At 46.8% G+C, this 17,276-nt stretch overlaps 1 protein-coding gene across 3 annotated transcripts in view; it reads left to right on the top strand.

Moving 5' to 3' along the window:
• The first annotated feature begins 4,700 nt into the window (after positions 1-4,700).
• The window catches only part of HSF1 (heat shock transcription factor 1), a 45,674-nt gene continuing 33,098 nt past the window's right edge, over positions 4,701-17,276 (top strand). For 2 of the 3 annotated variants that reach the window (XM_028735945.2, XM_028735946.2), the window contains exons 1-2: positions 4,826-5,072; positions 16,859-16,967. In XM_028735945.2, the coding sequence (XP_028591778.1) occupies positions 4,956-5,072; positions 16,859-16,967 (226 nt within the window). In that variant the 5' untranslated portion in view covers positions 4,826-4,955. Of the gene's footprint in view, positions 5,073-16,858; positions 16,968-17,276 lie in introns of all 3 variants that reach the window. The other variant, XM_077932654.1, reaches the window with a different exon arrangement.

Below are 17,276 nucleotides of genomic sequence, written 5' to 3' on the forward strand. Positions count from 1 at the left end.
TTAAAAAAAAAAAAATTTTATTAGTTTTTAACACACAGAATTATAAAACATACCACACAATTTATCACAAATACATTCTTATTGGACTTCCATCAGCACCTCTGATAATCCTCCGTCTTAATCACTTCTTACGCATTTCTTAACTTAATATTGCCTTTACATCTCTTAACATATCACATCTCCTTCTCCATTTTTGCAATATTTCTAATATTAAAAAATATATATTTTTATTAGTTTTTTAAACATATCATTTACAACAATCACATAACATAACTTCTTATCTTATACGTTGTTTTAGACTTCTGTCAACACCCCTGGTGATTTTCCGTCTTTTATCACTTATTCTGCATTTCTTAATAGATCTATCACTCTTAATTGTCACCAACTAATAATTCTCCTCATAGTCTTTCTTGTAATATTTCATATAATTCTCCTTACAAAACTTCTTACTGTCCTACTAGTGTAATCTGTTCATTACTATTACTTTTCAAATAGTTTGTATATTTACTCCAGTCTTCTAAGAATCTCTGGTCCCGCAGGTTTCGAATCCTTCCAGTTAATTTATCCAGTTCTGCATAGTCCATCAATTGCATCCGCCATTCTTCCATCGTCGGTATTCTTCTTGCTTCCATTTTTGTGCCAATAATATTCTTGCTGCCGTCACAGCAGCTTCAGCTGGGGAGGGTTGGATATAAATATTATTATTATTATTATTTCCACCACGTCCGCTGTCAGAGCCGGGATGGTGGACTAGATGGGCCTTTGGCCTGATCCAGCAGGCTCTTCCCCTGTTCTTAAACAATGTTGTCGTTTAGTCGTGTCCGACTCTTCATGACCCCCTGGACCAGAGCAGGCCAGGCCCTCCTGTCTTCCACTGCCTCCCACAGTTTGGTCAAACTCATGCTGGTAGCTTCGAGAACACTGTCCCGCCATCTCGTCCTCTGTCGTCCCCTTCTCCTTGTGCCCTCCATCTTTCCCAACATCAGGGTCTTTTCCAGGGAGTCTTCTCTTCTCATGAGGTGGCCAAAGTCTTGGACCCTCAGCTTCAGGATCCGTCCTTCCAGTGAGCACTCAGGGCTGATTTCCTTCAGAATGGAGAGGTTTGATCTTCTTGCAGTCCATGGGACTCTCAAGAGTCTCCTCCAGCACCATAATTCAAAAGCATCAACTCTTCGGCGATCAGCCTTCTTTATGGTCCAGCTCTCACTTACATCACTACTGGTTCTTAAACAATAGAAAACTGCAAGACTTCAGCATAGTTGTGATTGAGCAACAGACAGCTGTCACTCCAAACCAACCCCCCCCCCTTTCTCAATGAAAGCTAGCGGCAAAAAGAAAAGCTCTCCTCCTTTCCCTTTGTGTGACTGCTGTCAATCATTGAAACACACGGCACAGTTATACGCAAAGTAATGAAGCACAAGGTTAGTGCATGGAATTTTGGTCGTAATTTGGACAATGAGGGAAACTCTCAATTTAGTACTCAAATCAATGGCTACTAGCAGGGTGGGACGCGGGTGGCGCTGTGGGTAAAAGCCTCAGTGCCTAGGGCTTGCCGATTGAAAGGTCGGCGGTTCGAATCCCCGCAGCGGGGTGCGCTCCTGTTGTTCGGTCCCAGCGCCTGCCAACCTAGCAGTTCGAAAGCACCCCCGGGTGCAAGTAGATAAATAGGGACCGCTTACTAGCGGGAAGGTAAACGGCGTTTCCGTGTGCGGCTCTGGCTCGCCAGAGCAGCGATGTCACGCTGGCCACGTGACCCGGAAGTGTCTGCGGACAGCGCTGGCCCCCGGCCTCTTGAGTGAGATGGGCGCACAACCCTAGAGTCTGTCAAGACTGGCCCGTACGGGCAGGGGTACCTTTACCTTTACTAGCAGGGCTGGCTCAACATGCTGGAACCCTAGACAAACCACAAAATGCTTGCCCTTCACCTGTCTGTGAAGAAGGGTAGCCGTGTTGGTCTGCTGTAGTCGAGACAAAATTTAAAAATTCCTTCCGGTAGCACCTTAGAGACCAACTAAGTTTGTTATTGGTATGAGCTTTCGTGTGCATGCACACTGATATAACAACACAAAAAGCTCATACCAATAACAAACTTGGTTGGTCTCTAAAGTGCTACTGGAATAAAAAAAATTTATTGTGAAGAAGGGGTAAGTGAAGATCTACATCGGGCACAAGCAGGAAATAAACCTCTACATTGGGAACAAGGGTGGGAGGAGAACTATTGGCCAAGAGGCCACTGCAGAGGCAGCATGCCGGGCAGATTTGGCTTCCAAGGAGAGCACTGCTGGATCTGCTGCCCCCTGCCTCACTTTGCCTCATGGGTGGCTTGGCCAATGGAGGCCATGCTCTGTCTACATGAGAAAGCAGCGCTTCTGAGAATACCAGTTGCAGGGAACAACAGGAAGGGAATGTGCCCTTGTGCTCAAATTTTGCTTGCAGCTTCCCATAGGGCAGGTGTTAAGTTGTGGGTGAACATATCAGACGACACAGCGATTCTTCAAACAGCTCTTGTTTATTCACAGGCCAGAACAGAACTGAACTGAAAGGTTCAACCAGCCTGCCTATATAGAGCTCCACTACAACGCAACAGTAACAACTTTCTGTAACTATCCAATCACTAACTATCCAATCACTGAACGTCACTTTCAATTCCTTATTTGCATATGTGGACCTGAGTGAAAACTATCTACAGTATCCCCCTGCTGGCCCAGGGTGAGAATTTCAGTACATAACAGCAGGCATGTCCAAAGTCCGTTTCAGGGGCCTAATCCAGCCCACCGGTCGGTTTAATCCAGCCCCTGTGGCAGTTTATTCCCTAGGGTAAAAAAAAAAAAATCTCAACAACTTCAGTCCTAAAAAACAACTTCAGTTGGTCATTTCGTCAGCGCCCACAGCCCTTCACTTCATCCAATCTGGCCCTCTGAAAAAAGTTTGGACACCACCGCCATAGGGGTATCTGGTTGGCCAATGTGAGTACAGGATCAGAGGATCATAGAATCGTATTAATTGGATGGAATCCCAATGGTCACCTAGTCCAACCCTCTGCAATGCAGGATGCTGGACTAGTTGGGCCGTTGGTCTGATCCAGATGGCAGTTTTTATCTTTCCTGAAAACTAGAGGGGAGGGTTTTTTTTAGGTACGGGGTGAGTGCAGCAGCAAACGCGCACCAGCTTCATCCACACCACACCTATAACCTGCTGCGTTAACAATGGACTACATTACACGGTTGTTGTAACCATGCCCACCCCAGCTCCAGTACTCCTTCCTCCCAACATCTGTAATATTAAAGGTGGAGCCAGAGTGGGGGGGGGGGGCGGGATTTTAAGAGCAAGGAACAAGTTGGACGCATAAGCCAGGCAGAATTGTTGGCAGGTGGCCGAGTAAAAGAGAGGTAATCAGGGCCTGGACTGGAAGCGCTGCAGATGTTCTGCAAATTGTCTGAAAGCATTATATACCTGCTATGCATAGGAAACTAAATTATCCTGTGTATATGATGCTAATGATATTTTGTGAGCCATTGTGAGTATGTATAAAAGTAAGCAAATGTTTATTTAAATGTTTTGAATACCACTCTTCAGCCAAGGAAGACTCGCAGGAGATTGATAAAAAGATGGCAGGAGCCTCTTCTGGGAAGCTCACAAGCAGAACCTGAGCACAAGAGCAGCTCTCCCCTCCTGTGGTTTCCACCAACTGGGATTTAGAAGCATTGTATGGGAACTATTTATGGAACCGCCTCTCCTGGTCTGCCCCGCAGAGGACCTTAAGGTCTATGAATAATCATAGTTTAGATGTCCCGGGCCCAAAGGAAGTCCGATTATCCTCCACCAGGGCCAGGGCCTTCTCAGTGGTGGCTCCGACCTGGTGGAATGCTCTGTCCCAGGAGACCAGGGCCCTGCAGCATTTAACCTCCTTCCGCAGGGCCTGTAAGACAGAGCTATTCCGCCTGGCCTTTAATTTGAATTCAGCCTGATCTTTTATTCCCCTTCCTCCCCTCCCTTTCCCCTTTCTATGAAGATTACCCGCTCTGGGATCCCATAGCTAATTCTCCCCTGGCCTCCTTGCTGGCCCAAGTAGGACCAATTTATCCAGCTAGTGTTTATTGGATGAATTTTCCCCGTAAATTGATTTTTTAATTCTGAATTTATTGTTATTCATATTTTATACTGTATTTTATGCTCTTTTTCTTGCATCAATTAAGTATTTGAAATTTGCTGTTAGCTGCCCTGAGCCTGGTTTTCTGAAGTGGGAAGGGCAGGGTATAAATAAAAAAGTATTATTATTATTATTATTATTATTATTATTATTATTATTATTGCTGCTGCTGCTGCTGCTGCTGCTGCCTCCAGCCATAAGGGAAGAGTGTATCCATCCTGGCGAGTTATTGATAACCCTCTCCTGCACAGTTTCACCCCCTTCTGCGTGCCACGCCCCCTCTGAGTTCAATAGGGGCAGAATGGACTGATACATATGCAAACCTGCACAACCTCTATCCATATATACCCCCATGGCTTGTGCATGCAAAGCGTGTATTTTAAAGGGGCAGAATTATATTTGGGGGGAGGGAGCCCAGAGGAAGAGCAGCAGCAGCAGCCAGTGGCGGCGCATGCGCGCGGCGGCCCTTTCCCCTCCCCGGCCGCCCATTCGCGAGGGGGGCGGGGCCTCTCCTCTTCCCGGCGCCTGCGCGCTGCGTGTGTATCTGGCGTCACAAGATGGCGGCGGCCATGCCTGGCTCCTTCTGAGGGGCTGAGGGCGCAGGGAGGAGGAGGCTGCTCCGGGGCCGCCGCGCCCGCCCACCACCCACCGCCCCCCACGGCCCGCTCTCTCTCTCGGGGGCCGGCGGAAGCAGCCTCGGGAGGGGCGGCGGCGCCTGGCGCTGCGCGGAGAGGGAGGCCTCGCCTGCGGGCGGCGGAGGCAGGCCCGGCCCGGGCCCCGGAGGCCTCGGCCAGCGAGGGGCGGCATGGAGGGCGCCGGCGGCGGCGTGGCGGGCGGGGGCAGCAACGTGCCCGCCTTCCTCACCAAGCTGTGGACCCTCGTGGAGGACCCGGAGACGGACCCGCTCATCTGCTGGAGCCCGGTGAGGGAGAGGGGCGGGCGGGGGGTCTGGGGGGGGCGCCCTCCTCCCCTCCCCGCCCCACGGATCGCAGCCCGGCAGAGGCTCCCCGAGGCCTTCGCTCACGGGCTGCGGCGGACCTGAAGCCGTCCCCGCCCAGCCAGACCCTTCGCCCATCGGCCCCGCTATTGCCGGCCCTGGCGGCTCCCCAGGCTGTGGGGCAGGAGAGGCCGGTGGGGCTTGAACCCGGGACGTCCTCCTTGCGAGGCGGAGGCTGAGCCGCCTTCTTCCGCCCCTGCCCGACTCTTCGGTCTCTGGGCTCCGGTGCCATCGGCCCCCGGCCCTCCCAGCTCGTCTCTTGCGGGTGTGACTCTGGTGCGCAGGAGATGCGCCGCTTCCTGCGTCGGGACCTTCGCCGGTGCCCCGTGCAATCCCCTGGCAGGGCTGCCTGGCGTTTCCAGATGAAGGAAGGGAGCGCGTGGTGTTACCTGGAAACTTGTTTTACTGTTTCGGCTTCGTGTCTAGTTGGGCCTTGTTGTCCCGGAGAAACTCTCAGTGTTTGGGTCATGGACAGCAAGTGTCCTTCAACATGCTGCAGGGAATGGAAATCTCTGGCCATCCAGACTTCATTAAACTGTAGCTTTGGTCAGCAGCTGTGCTGTTTGGGGTGAGGGAATTTGGAGTTCCGCAACACAGGAAAAGCCACAGGTCCCCCGTCCCTGTCGGAATGGGTTTGGGCTATAGAATCAATATAAAGTGCGAGTTTATTGGCTGTGGCCGAGTACCGTTACATGGCTAATGCTACTTTATATCTTTCACTCGAATTTTGCACTAGCGTTTCTGAATTTCACCTTACAGGGTTTCTGAGAATGAAGTTTTGCACATTCAAAAGATGCCATGGTAATATGCAGTACAGTTTCAAGTTTTCCAATATTAATAATAATAATAATAATAATAATAATAATAATTTTTATTTATATCCCGCCCTCCCCAGCCGAAGCTGGGCTCAGGGCGGCTAACAACAATCAAAATAGTCCGACATTCTAAAAACATTCATTATAAAATTAATTAAATCAAATTAATGGCAACCATCAAGCAAAATTCTGTGCAGATTGCCAGAGGAGGGGGTCAGGCTGCGCCCTGACCAAAGGCCTGGTGAACAGCTCTGTCTTGCAGGCCCTGCGGAAGGATGTCAGGTCCTGCAGGGCCCTAGTCTCTTGTCACAGAGTGTTCCACCAGATTGGAGCCGCGGCCGAGAAAGCCCTGGCTCTAGTTGAGGCCAGCCTAACCTCTCCGTGGCCTGGGATCTTTAGGATGTTTTTATTTGCAGACCGTAAATTTCTCTGTGGGACATACCAGGAGAGGCGGTCCCGTAGGTACGAGGGTCCTAGGCCGTATAGGGCTTTAAAGGTTAAAACCAGCACCTTGAACCTGATCCTGTACTCCACCGGGAGCCAGTGCAGCTGGTATAATACCGGATGGATATGATCTCGCAGCGAAGACTAGAATCATAGAATTATAGAGTTGGAAAGGACTCTGAGAGTCAACTAGTCCAACTCTCAACTAAAGCATCTATTATATATGGCCATCCAAATGCTGCTTAAAAATCTCCAAGGACAGCCCAACATCTCCCAAACAAGTTTGTTGAGTCTAAACAGCTCTTGCCATCAGAAAGTTTTTCCTGGTGATTTGTCAGAATCTCCTTTCTTGTAGCTTAAAGCCATTGGTTCAGGTTCTATCCTCCAGATCAGGAGAAAACAAGCTGGGTCCATCTTCCACATGACAGACCTTCAAGATGTTTGAAGATATCTATCATATCTCCTCTCAATTCTCTTTTCCAACCTAAACATACTCCGCTCCCTCAACCGCTTCTCATAAGGCTTGGTTTCCACACCCTTGATCATGTTGGTTGCCATCGGCACACGTTCCAGCATGTCAATATCCTTTTTAAATTGCTGTGCCCAGAGCTAGGCACATTATTTCAGGTGTGGTCTGACGAACACAGAATAGAGCAGTACTATTGCTTCCCTTGACCTGGACATTATACTTCTCTTGATGCAGCCCTAGAAGACAGTCTTGGTTGGAAACTTTCCGCTGGCCTAGGAGCCCATGCTGACCAGTGGCCACAATCTGCAGGCAGTGTCCACATTCTGGTTGCTCCCTGGTGCTGTGCCATTCTGGCTACAGAGATCAGTATTTCTTTACAGTAATTCTGGCCCCTGCCAACAGGCCACACTTAGTGGTCCTTTCCTGCCTCTTCCCTACCATTGTAGCCATTGATTTCCCATATCCTTTGCTGGTTTTGTCATCTTCTCCTTGCCCCCTTGCTCTTTCTACCACATTGTTCCTGTTTGCCTTTTTTTTCTAGACCATTTGTGACCTTTTCCAATCACATAACCTCCAGTTTGTATTTAGTTGTCTTTTTCAGTGTCAAGGTTGTGGTCAGAATTCCAAGCATTGTGGTTCCAGCACAGCTGAGTGAAGCTGGTCACTAGTTTTCGTGGGAATGTTTATGTCTCTTGCAGCGAGATTCAGTATCTGTTCTCCAGATTGTTCAGCTTGAATGCCAGGAGGTCTAGAGGAGAACGCATAACTCTTTGCTTCTTCTCAATTCTCTAAGGTGAAAGTGTGTAGTTAGATTCCCCCTCTCCCCCCACGGACATTCCTTTCCTACCGAAAGGCATATTGGGAATTCCTGTCGTAAGGAGCACTTGCCTGAGTCTTAGCAAGAGGGCCACTGGGTGGCAAAGGGTGCTTCTTGTGCCCAGCTTATTCTGTTTCAGAGGCAGTGACCCAGTGCAGAACGCTTCTATGTAAAGAAATGAAACAGGAATATCCACAGTGTTCCACCCCATGGGAATACAGGCTTCCCTCAAACAAAGTTCTGTTGACTTTGCACATCAATCTGTGCATGTGTTTCGTTTGTTCTGAGGTATGTGTAGTTAGCACTGCAACCTTAGCTCTTTAAACTTTTTGTGTCATCTCAGGTGTTGATTTAGGTTGAAGTCCTTGAGAGCAGGAAAGCAAAGCCTCTCATTCTTTTCTTCTGTACTCTTGAGGGGTTTCTGAAGTAAGCATCAACCTAATGAGAATGAACAGCAGCTTAATTCAATACAGCGGGAAGTAATTCATGGAGTCCCAATTATAGGATTGAAAATGTTGGTTTTATACAGCCATGTTCTCATTAACATGAGGAAATAGTTGCTTGAAGAGGAGGGCAAATCCCACTCTTCTCTGTAAGTAAAATAAAATAAAATACTATTGCTGGGAGAGAATCACGGGCAGCAGCCTGTCTCTGAACCTCAGTTGCTGGGGAACAATAGCAGGAGTGTTGCATTGGGTTGAGGTCTTACTTCTAGGCTTCTAAGAAGGGGCGCCTGGTTGCCTGCAGTGGTAACCAAATGGTGGATTACAGGTGAAACTCGGAAAATTAGAATATCACGGAAAAGTTCATTTATTTCAGTAATTCAACTTAAAAGGTGAAACTAAAATATGAGATAGACTCATGACATGCAAAGCGAGATACGTCAAGCCTTTATTTGTTATAATTGTGATGATTATTTCGTACAGCTGATGAAAACCCCAAATTAACAATCTCAGAAAATTAGAATATTAAATGAAACCAGCAAAACAAGGATTGCAAATAGAGCAGTATTGGACCTCTGAGAAGCAGAAGCATGCATATGTACTCAGTACTTGGTTTGGGCCCCTTTTGCATCAGTTACTGCCTCAATGCGGCGTGGCATGGATGCTATCAGCCTGTGGCACTGCTGAGGTGTTATGGAAGACCAGGATGCTTCAATAGCAGCCTTCAGTTCTTCTGCATTGCTCGGTCTCATGTCTCTCATCTGTCTCTTGGCAATGCCCCATAGATTCTCTATGGGGTTCAGGTCAGGCGAGTTTGCTGGCCAATCAAGCACAGTAATGCCATGGGCATTGAACCAGGTTTTGGTACTTTTGGCAGTGTGGACAGGTGCCAAAGTCCGGCGGGAAAATGAAGTCAGCATCCCCATAAAGCTCGTCTGCGGAAGGAAGCATGAAGTGCTCCAAAATCTCCTGGTAGACGGCTGCGTTGACCCTGGACTTAGTGAAGCACAGTGGACCAACACCAGCTGATGACATGGCTCCCCAAATCAACACAGACTGTGGAAACTTCACATTGGACTTCAAGCATCTGGCATTGTGTGCCTCCCCATTCTTCTTCCAGACTCTGGATCCTTGGTTTCCAAATGAGATGCAAAAGTTGCTCTCATCAGAAAAGAGATTTGGGGAGCCATGTCATCAGCTGGTTTTGGTACATTTTCGAGCACAATGCAAAGTGTCAGTGCTGACCTTTAAAGCATTAAATGGCCTTGGCCCAGTACAGTGGTACCTCGGGTTACATACGCTTCAGGTTACAGACTTGGCTAACCCAGAAATAGTACCTTGGGTTAAGAACTTTGCTTCAGGATGAGAACAGAAATCGTGCTGCGGCGCAGCAGCAGCGGGAGGCCCCATTAGCTAAAGTGGTGCTTCAGGTTAAGAACAGTTTCAGGTTAAGAATGGACCTCCGGAACGAATTAAGTACTTAACCCAAGGTACCACTGTATACCTGAAGGAGTGTCTCCACCCCCATCGTTCTGCCCGGACACTGAGGTCCAGCTCCGAGGGCCTTCTGGTAGTTCCCTCACTGTGAGAAGGGAAGTTACAGGGAACCAGGCAGAGGGCCTTCTCGGTAGTAGAACCCACCTTGTGGAACAGCCTCCCATCAGATGTCAAAGAAATAAACAACTATCTGACGTTTAGAAGACATCTGAAGGCAGCCCTCTTTAGGGAAGCTTTTAATGACTGATGATTTAATGTATTTTTAATCTTTTGTTGGAAGCCGCCCAGAGTGGCTGGCGAAACCCAGCCAAATGGGCAGGGTATAAGTAATAAATTATTATTATTATTATTATTATTATTATTATTATTATTAGTGCTGCCAGATAGAGATACTAAACTACTTGTGCTCTTTTGGACTTCATACTAATATTAAAAGTTACTGGAAGGCAATTTAATAATATAGATAAAATAATAAATAAAAGAGTTATACAAATAACCCTGTATTCGTTTAAAAAATAGTAGTGAAAGTCCATAACTCTAGTTAGGGGTAGGGGAAAGGGATTAGCTGCTCCCAGTATTTCTGATTACTTCAGAGGCAAGGCGGCTTAAAAAAATTACGGAACTACAAATATAATGAAAGTAGTCATAAACAATAAGCAAAACATCAAAAGTACACAACCAAATAGAACAATTTCCACATAAATCATAGGATCCAAAATAAATATACAAAATATTAATATTGCCACCCCCCCCCCAAGCAATACCCTAGTCCAGGAATGCTGCCTGTTTGTAACTTCTACTCAAGCAGTGGTTTCTTTCTTTGTTAATCTTCTGACTTTGGCAGAAGGTGTGTTAAGGCCCCGTTTAAGGACGTCATCCAGCTGCAAAACTGGGTGGAGTGTGTGGAAGGTGCAGGGGCTTAGTTTTTGGCGCTATGACTGGTAGCTGGTAATTTCTTGTGTCTGGGGTTGGCCCACCATTACCACCTCTTAAGGCCCTCCCTTCAAAATGGCCTTGCCATAAGATTAACTGTTGAATAGGGTTTTAGTGGAATGAATACTTCTAGGTGCGCCTTAAAGACTTTGAGATATATCCAGCATGGAATTCTGTTCCTTTTCTCTCCCCATCTCCACTCAAATTCAGCTCCACGGGGTCCTCCAACAGCCACCGGAAGGAGAAGCAGACACTTAGCGAGTGTGTTGACTGTCTTCCTTGGCCTCCGTATGTACATGGTTAGAAACCAGAGACAAGTATTCTTTCCGTCTTTATCTTCAGACTTCCCGGTCATAATTTTGTGGGCTGACCAAAGTGACAGCCGGTCTGGAGTTGATTTGTGTGATAGCTTCCATCTCAACGGAAGGCTTTCGCTTTATAAATGTGCCTCCATTAATAAACTAGGAAGATTCCTTGCAGTCTTGATAAGATGATGTGAACATATATGTTAGAAGCATCCCTTGTAAGCAAGGCATGGGTGTATGTTGTAAAGCGCCCTGTGATTATGTTACTAATAATTGTGTATTGATTGGCAAGCTGACACCTTTAGCAGCTAGCCAGCTCCATCCGGCTCCTCCAGCCTCTGAACTATGCCAGCTGGTCAGTATAGGAGACGTTGGTGCCTATGTTTTGAATTTTATTTTCCTTTTCCTCCTTGTCCCTTTTCCTTTGTGTATTGTGTATTTATTTATTTATCATATTAGCCTGTAGGTAGGGAGTGTCTTGTTTTGATTTCATACAAGCTGCTCTGGGAGCATTTTTGGCTGAAGAACAGGGTACAATTACTCTAAATAAAATAATAAATATACTATTGCTTACTAGCATGGCCTCTTCACATGGTCTGTGTCATATTCCAAATTAAGTTTTACTGACTTCATGTAGCTCTCCCAAGTGCCTTTATTGACTCAGTCAATCTGAGGTCGGCTGCAGCTTGCCAAGATCAGAATTTAGAAATGTACCCTAAACCTGCATGTTAGATTTCTGACTCATCTACCTTATTGAAGTTTTGATTGATGGTGACAGATAATGTGCAATGGATTTTAATTTCAAAGAGTTCACACCCTCCTGTTTTGGCAAGGCAGCCAAAGCAGCTAAAAATAAAAAAAACCAAGTTTAAACTGCAATAAACAAATGAAAAATGAGAACAGCGAAAGGCGGCGGCAGCAGCACAAATATAAACACTAGACCAGCAGGTAAAAATTAATCGGCAGAAAGTGAAAGCAGGAGACCACAAACCAACAATTTCCACAGGCCAAGCCAAAAGGCAAAATTCTTAACAAATGATGAGGGCAGGTGGATCTTCCTTGATACTTTTAGGCATTCGTAAAGGCAGATGTCACAGCCAAAAAGGCCCTGCTGTGTGTCATCATTTTTTCAGGGTAAAAGTGGAAGGTTAGGTGGAAGGGAGACAGGGTGGAGAAAAACCAACAAACCAACCCAAAAACTAGATTTAAAAAATTTAAATCGCATTTTTAAAAATAAAATGCTATTTAAGTTACATTATAGTCCAAATGTTTACATTTTTTTGTAAATGAATTATCCAGAGGTTTCTGTAAAATTATTTCGGGCAGTTTTTCTAACAAGAAGATATCACAGATGCTTGTTTTTGCAATTCTCAAAAGTGTGAATTTGTGTCTGCAGAGATAACATGCCTTTTCTTCCTAGAAAAAATGTTATAAAATAAACATCCAGAGTTTGCAAATTTATATACCCAGAATCAATCCCTTACCTCTTAAATGCTAAGCTCCAAGAGTTTCAATGAATAGATTGTTTGGAGTGGAATAGATTTGCATGAGTAGCTAAGTGTGAAGCAGTGAAAATGAAAGTGCAACCTTGTGAGCAGAATACTCCCCAAATCTTGGTATCTTTGTGTAATAATTGTGCAAGTCAGTTGCATGTCTGTTCAAGTCAGACTTGAGGCAAGTGCTGAAGGCTCTTCAGGGCTGGCAACCTCTTCCCAATCCCACTGGGTCCCAACAACTGCACTATCACTTAACTGTACAGAACACACCTGAATGTAGAAGCAAATCCCAAAGGGTGGTGGAGGAAATAGTAACTGGAATCTGTAAGTCTTTGGTGAGACCTGCTTGCCAGTCAGCTAATAAGAGTTCACAGTTAACTTATTAAACCTCACAATAATTTCATAATTATCTGTCTGCGTATTTCTAATAGCATAACCAAATCAGTGATTTTTTATATAACTGTAAAAACTACTCTGAAAATTTATTATTCCAAAAACGAAACCTTCATCTGGTTGTAAATATTAAGATTATACCAGCAAGAATGAGTCTTTCTGTAAAAAAGTGATTTAAATCAAGTCTTCCTGACTAGTGATTTAAATCAAATCCACCCGGGACGGAGAATTGACATACATTCAAGACTCTTCAGCTGAAAAAGTCTTCCAAAGTGGTTTACAGTGATTGATAAGAAGGCAGTCTTCTCCCTCAGGCTCACAATCTTAAGACACACGACAAAAGGGAAACGGACTGGAAGGGATAATGAAAAAAGTCGGCTCAGGCACTCGTTCTTAGTTACAGAGGTAAAAATGTAAAGGTAAAGGACCCCTGGACAGTTAAGTCCAGTCAATGGTGACTATGGGGTTGCGGTGCTCATCTCGCTTTCAGGCTGAAGGAGCCAGCGTTTGTCTAGTTCAGGGGTCAGCAACCTAAGGCCCATGGGCCACAAGCGGCCCATGGGAGTCGTTTAACCGGCCCATGGACCCCCACCGCCCACTCGGTTGGCTCCCATGCAGCGCGCTAAACTGGCGCAGAGCAGAGTGGGGACCACCTTCCGCGATGCTGGCCAGCTTCCCATTGGCTGAAGGAAGCTCCTGCAGCCAATGGGAAGCTGTGCACGCCTCCTCCGTGCCGGAAATAGCGTTTGTGCATGCACTTGCGCACACCCGGCCCACCACAGAGTCTGCGGGATCGTGAATTGGCCCAAGCCACAAAAACTTTGCTGTCCCCTGGTCTAGTTACAGAGACCTTGTAGTCAGCAGGAGTAAAACGATTTGGAGAGGAGCCAAAAGTTTGTGGTCTTGCAGCAGAAGCGAGGAGGAGGTCCTGCAGTGGAATCTGTTGTGCTGTTATTAGATCCTTTTGGAACTCTTCACAGTCTGTCTTCGTTTTACCACCTCAAAACAATCTGGTATTATCAGCGCACTTGGCTGCCTCACTTCTCACCCCCAGCTTTAAGTTGTTCGTGAACAAGTTAAGCACGGCTCTCAGTACTGATCCTTGGGGTTGGGGGGGCCTTGGACTCCTTGCCTGCAAAAGTTAGTTCAGGCGCAGCAATCTGCTCTGCATCTTCTGCTGTGAAGACAGATGCAAATAATTCATTCGGCTTTTCTGCAATCTCCTTATCCTCCCTCAGCACACCTTTGACTCATTGTGATCCAAGGGTTAAACTGCCTCCTCCTACCCAAAAAAGTGGGCAGGTAGGAGAGAATAATAAGAGGTGTTTTTGTTTGTTTTTGCTTTTTAGTGTTTCCCAAATTTTCCAGGTTTTCCTTGGGGAATAATTGAAATAATCCTCAGGAAAATTCAAGAAAACTTTCCCCCATTTTCAGATTTGTGTTTTCCCCCTTCTGGGCCCTTCACATCTCACCTTCTGCAGAGACTGGCTTTGCTGTCTTTAAAATGACAGAAAATGAAAAACTCGGCACCTTGTCTCTTCCAGCATCAGGCTGCCCTGTCCCTCCAGACTCTTGAATCTTGGCTTTTTCAGAAGGCAAATAAGTGGACAGTAAGACCCTGGTTATTGTTGGCTTTTGGTATTGAGTGATCTAAGGCCATGTGCGTACTAAAACTTTGTACAGCACCTCATTATTTTAGGCACTTCATGTAGCAAATGGTATTTATTTCCACTTGAGTCAGTGGTGTTCTGATCCTTTCAAGCTGGAGCCTCTTGTGTGGATAAGCCCACATCTGGTGTTTGGAGGGACTAGGAAGGGCCTGGCAGAGATGTGGGGGATGTGTGACCTTGCGCTTGGGGGCAATGTGCCAAGTGATCCTTTTGGTAGCGGTGGCTCCAGAGACGGGGCTCTTGTAGCAGTCCCTCGCCCAGGACAGGCAACCTCGGAGAGGGGCAGGGTGCATGTGAGCAGGGCTTTGGCAGTCGGTGCATCCTTCTCTGCTGCATTTTTGGGTGGTCCGAGATGCCGTCCTCTTGCTCTGGAGCTAGCACGCTTTTGTTGCAGGGTTGTGATTTGTCTACAGCTGGTGTGGTTTGGTTACCACCTACCCTAGTATTGGCATTAGCTGGTTTTGTTCTCCCGCCATATGGAATTGTCTTAAAAAGAAGATGACTCAGTGGCAGGGCTTTTTCCTGCCATGAAAGAAAATCCAGTTGTAAAAAGCCTTTCACTATTTTATATCACTCTGCCAGATTGAAATCTCTCTCTCTCTTTGTCTCCTGTAGAGACTATTATATTTTGATAATAAAATTCCTGCTATATGAGACAGAGAAGTCGTGTCATCTTGCTCAGTAAAAATGGTTGCATGCTTTTCGCATAGCCAAAGCTTGAAATATTGCTCCTGCTGGGCAGCTTCTAGTCTTGAGGCAATTCTGAGCTGGGGTGGCTATTGTCAAGCTGGAGTTCCTGGGCAGCCCTTTGGCTCAAGGGAGCATGCAGGAGGGAAGGGAAATTCCTCAAAGGAAGGGAAATGTGGTTAAGACAAAACAAAAATTACAGTCAAACCTCGGTTGTCGAACGTAATCTGTTCCAGAAGCCCGGTTGGCTTCTGAAAGGTTTGAAAACTGAGGCACGGCTTCTGATTGGCTGCAGGAGCTTCCTGCACTCAAGCGGAAGCCTCATCGGACGTTTGGTTTCCAAAAAAACATTCAAAAACCAGAACACGTCTGAGTTTTCGGCGTTTGGGAGAGCTGAAACGTTCCAAAATGGAAGCGTTTGGGAACTGAGATTTGACTGTATATGGAGAAAGCAGAGGGCAAGAGGAGGCCTGTGGCCACCTGCAGTGCATCAAGAGATGTGCTCTTTGTGTGCACTTCTCAGTGCCTTGCTCCGACTCCCCTCTGCCTTCTGTCTTTGCATCTCCAAAGAGAAGGCATGCCAGTTCTGGATAAGAGAGCCCCAGTTAGCTATTGCCTTGGCCAGTGCACTCAAGTAAATCTCAAGGTTTTAGCTTATCCGTTCTTCACATGGGGACACACTGAGCAGACCACAGGCACTGTTGGGTCCCTCACTTCATAGGTCTTTCCCTAGTCTGCCTTGGAGCTAAGAAACTTGGCTCCTGTGTATGTAGCTGAAACGCTGGGGCTGCCGTGCTATCCAATGGGGTTGGCACCAGTTAAGGAATGTTGGGTGAGTCAGCCACACATTCTTGCCGGCTGCCTTGCCTCTCTGTCCTCCCCTCTCGCTCCACCCTCCAGCTCTTGGGAACTCTGTGGCTGAGCTAGGAAGAAGGCAGCCTGGCTACTGAGGCAGTTAAGATCAGCAGATGCCACACAGTCTTCCAGCCATTGACATGGGCTGCCTTTTTGCCTCATCTCTCTGCCCACTTTGCCATAGTTACAGCAGGTGGGTTTTTGCATCTGGCAGGCCAACGATACCTGCTCAGCTCCCCCTGCAAATCTGTGGTCAACCCTGTGCCTGTGTTGATTTCTCTAAGGGCTTTGGCTCAGGGAGTTCCTCAGGTTTAGTATACTAAACAAGCCACACTGGTGTTCTGTACAGGCCGCCCGAAGAATCCTATTGGTCAAATCTTCTTATGGACCAATAGTAGTGTAGAAATAGGAAAGTTTTGCCAGGGGGTAATGGAAAAATTGAACCCCTCCCCCCCAAAAAAAACCATTCTTCTGGGTTTTTTTCCAGGCGTTGACATTTCGAGAGTGATGTGTGAGCAACCACACCCATTGTAAAGGGTGTAAAAATCCACTTGTCAGGTGACTAAGCCCAGTTTACCCCCCCCCCTGCTTCCCAGACTTCCCAGTTTCTCATGATTGAATGCCATGATCAGTGATTACCTGCAACCACTGTGGGCTTTTATGTTTTGCCCTTGTGTGCATTTAAGTGGCTGCCATGTGGTTCTTGATTGCCTGAATCTGGCCCCTATTTCTACTGGTTGAAAGCATAGCCCTGTTTTCACATCTGTCGGTGCCTGAAGGGCGACACCTCCGTGTGGGGTTGCCAGCCATGGGGGCCAGCCCAGCCGCTTGAGGTCAGTGGCAATGCTGCCGCACAGCCTTGCTCATCTCTCTTTCTGTTGTTGCAGAGTGGAAACAGCTTCCATGTCTTCGACCAAGGCCAGTTTGCCAAGGAAGTCCTTCCTAAATACTTCAAACACAACAACATGGCCAGCTTTGTCCGGCAGCTGAACATGTGTAAGTATATTCTCTGTTTGGTGCACAGTTTGTGCACTTGACTTCAGAAGTCTCTTGCGAGGGGCTTGCCTGAAGGTGGGGTTAGGGCACCTTGGCAGTTCGTCAGAACATGAGCTGCAGGACTTGTGGGCAAAAGTGCTGGGGCTTCTCAGACTGGCCTAGTAGCTTCTTCAGGTGTAGTGAAGAAAAGAGCGACGTCCTCTTCTGCTGTACGGCGGGTCATTTTGGCAAAATTAGGTTAGGATCAAATGTTTGGCACTGTTAACATAGAATTGGCATTGTCTACGAAAAGTGTTGGGTTAAAGAAAA

Source organism: Podarcis muralis, chromosome 8, assembly GCF_964188315.1.
Source record: "Podarcis muralis chromosome 8, rPodMur119.hap1.1, whole genome shotgun sequence".
In the NCBI taxonomy this organism is placed as follows: domain Eukaryota; kingdom Metazoa; phylum Chordata; class Lepidosauria; order Squamata; family Lacertidae; genus Podarcis; species Podarcis muralis.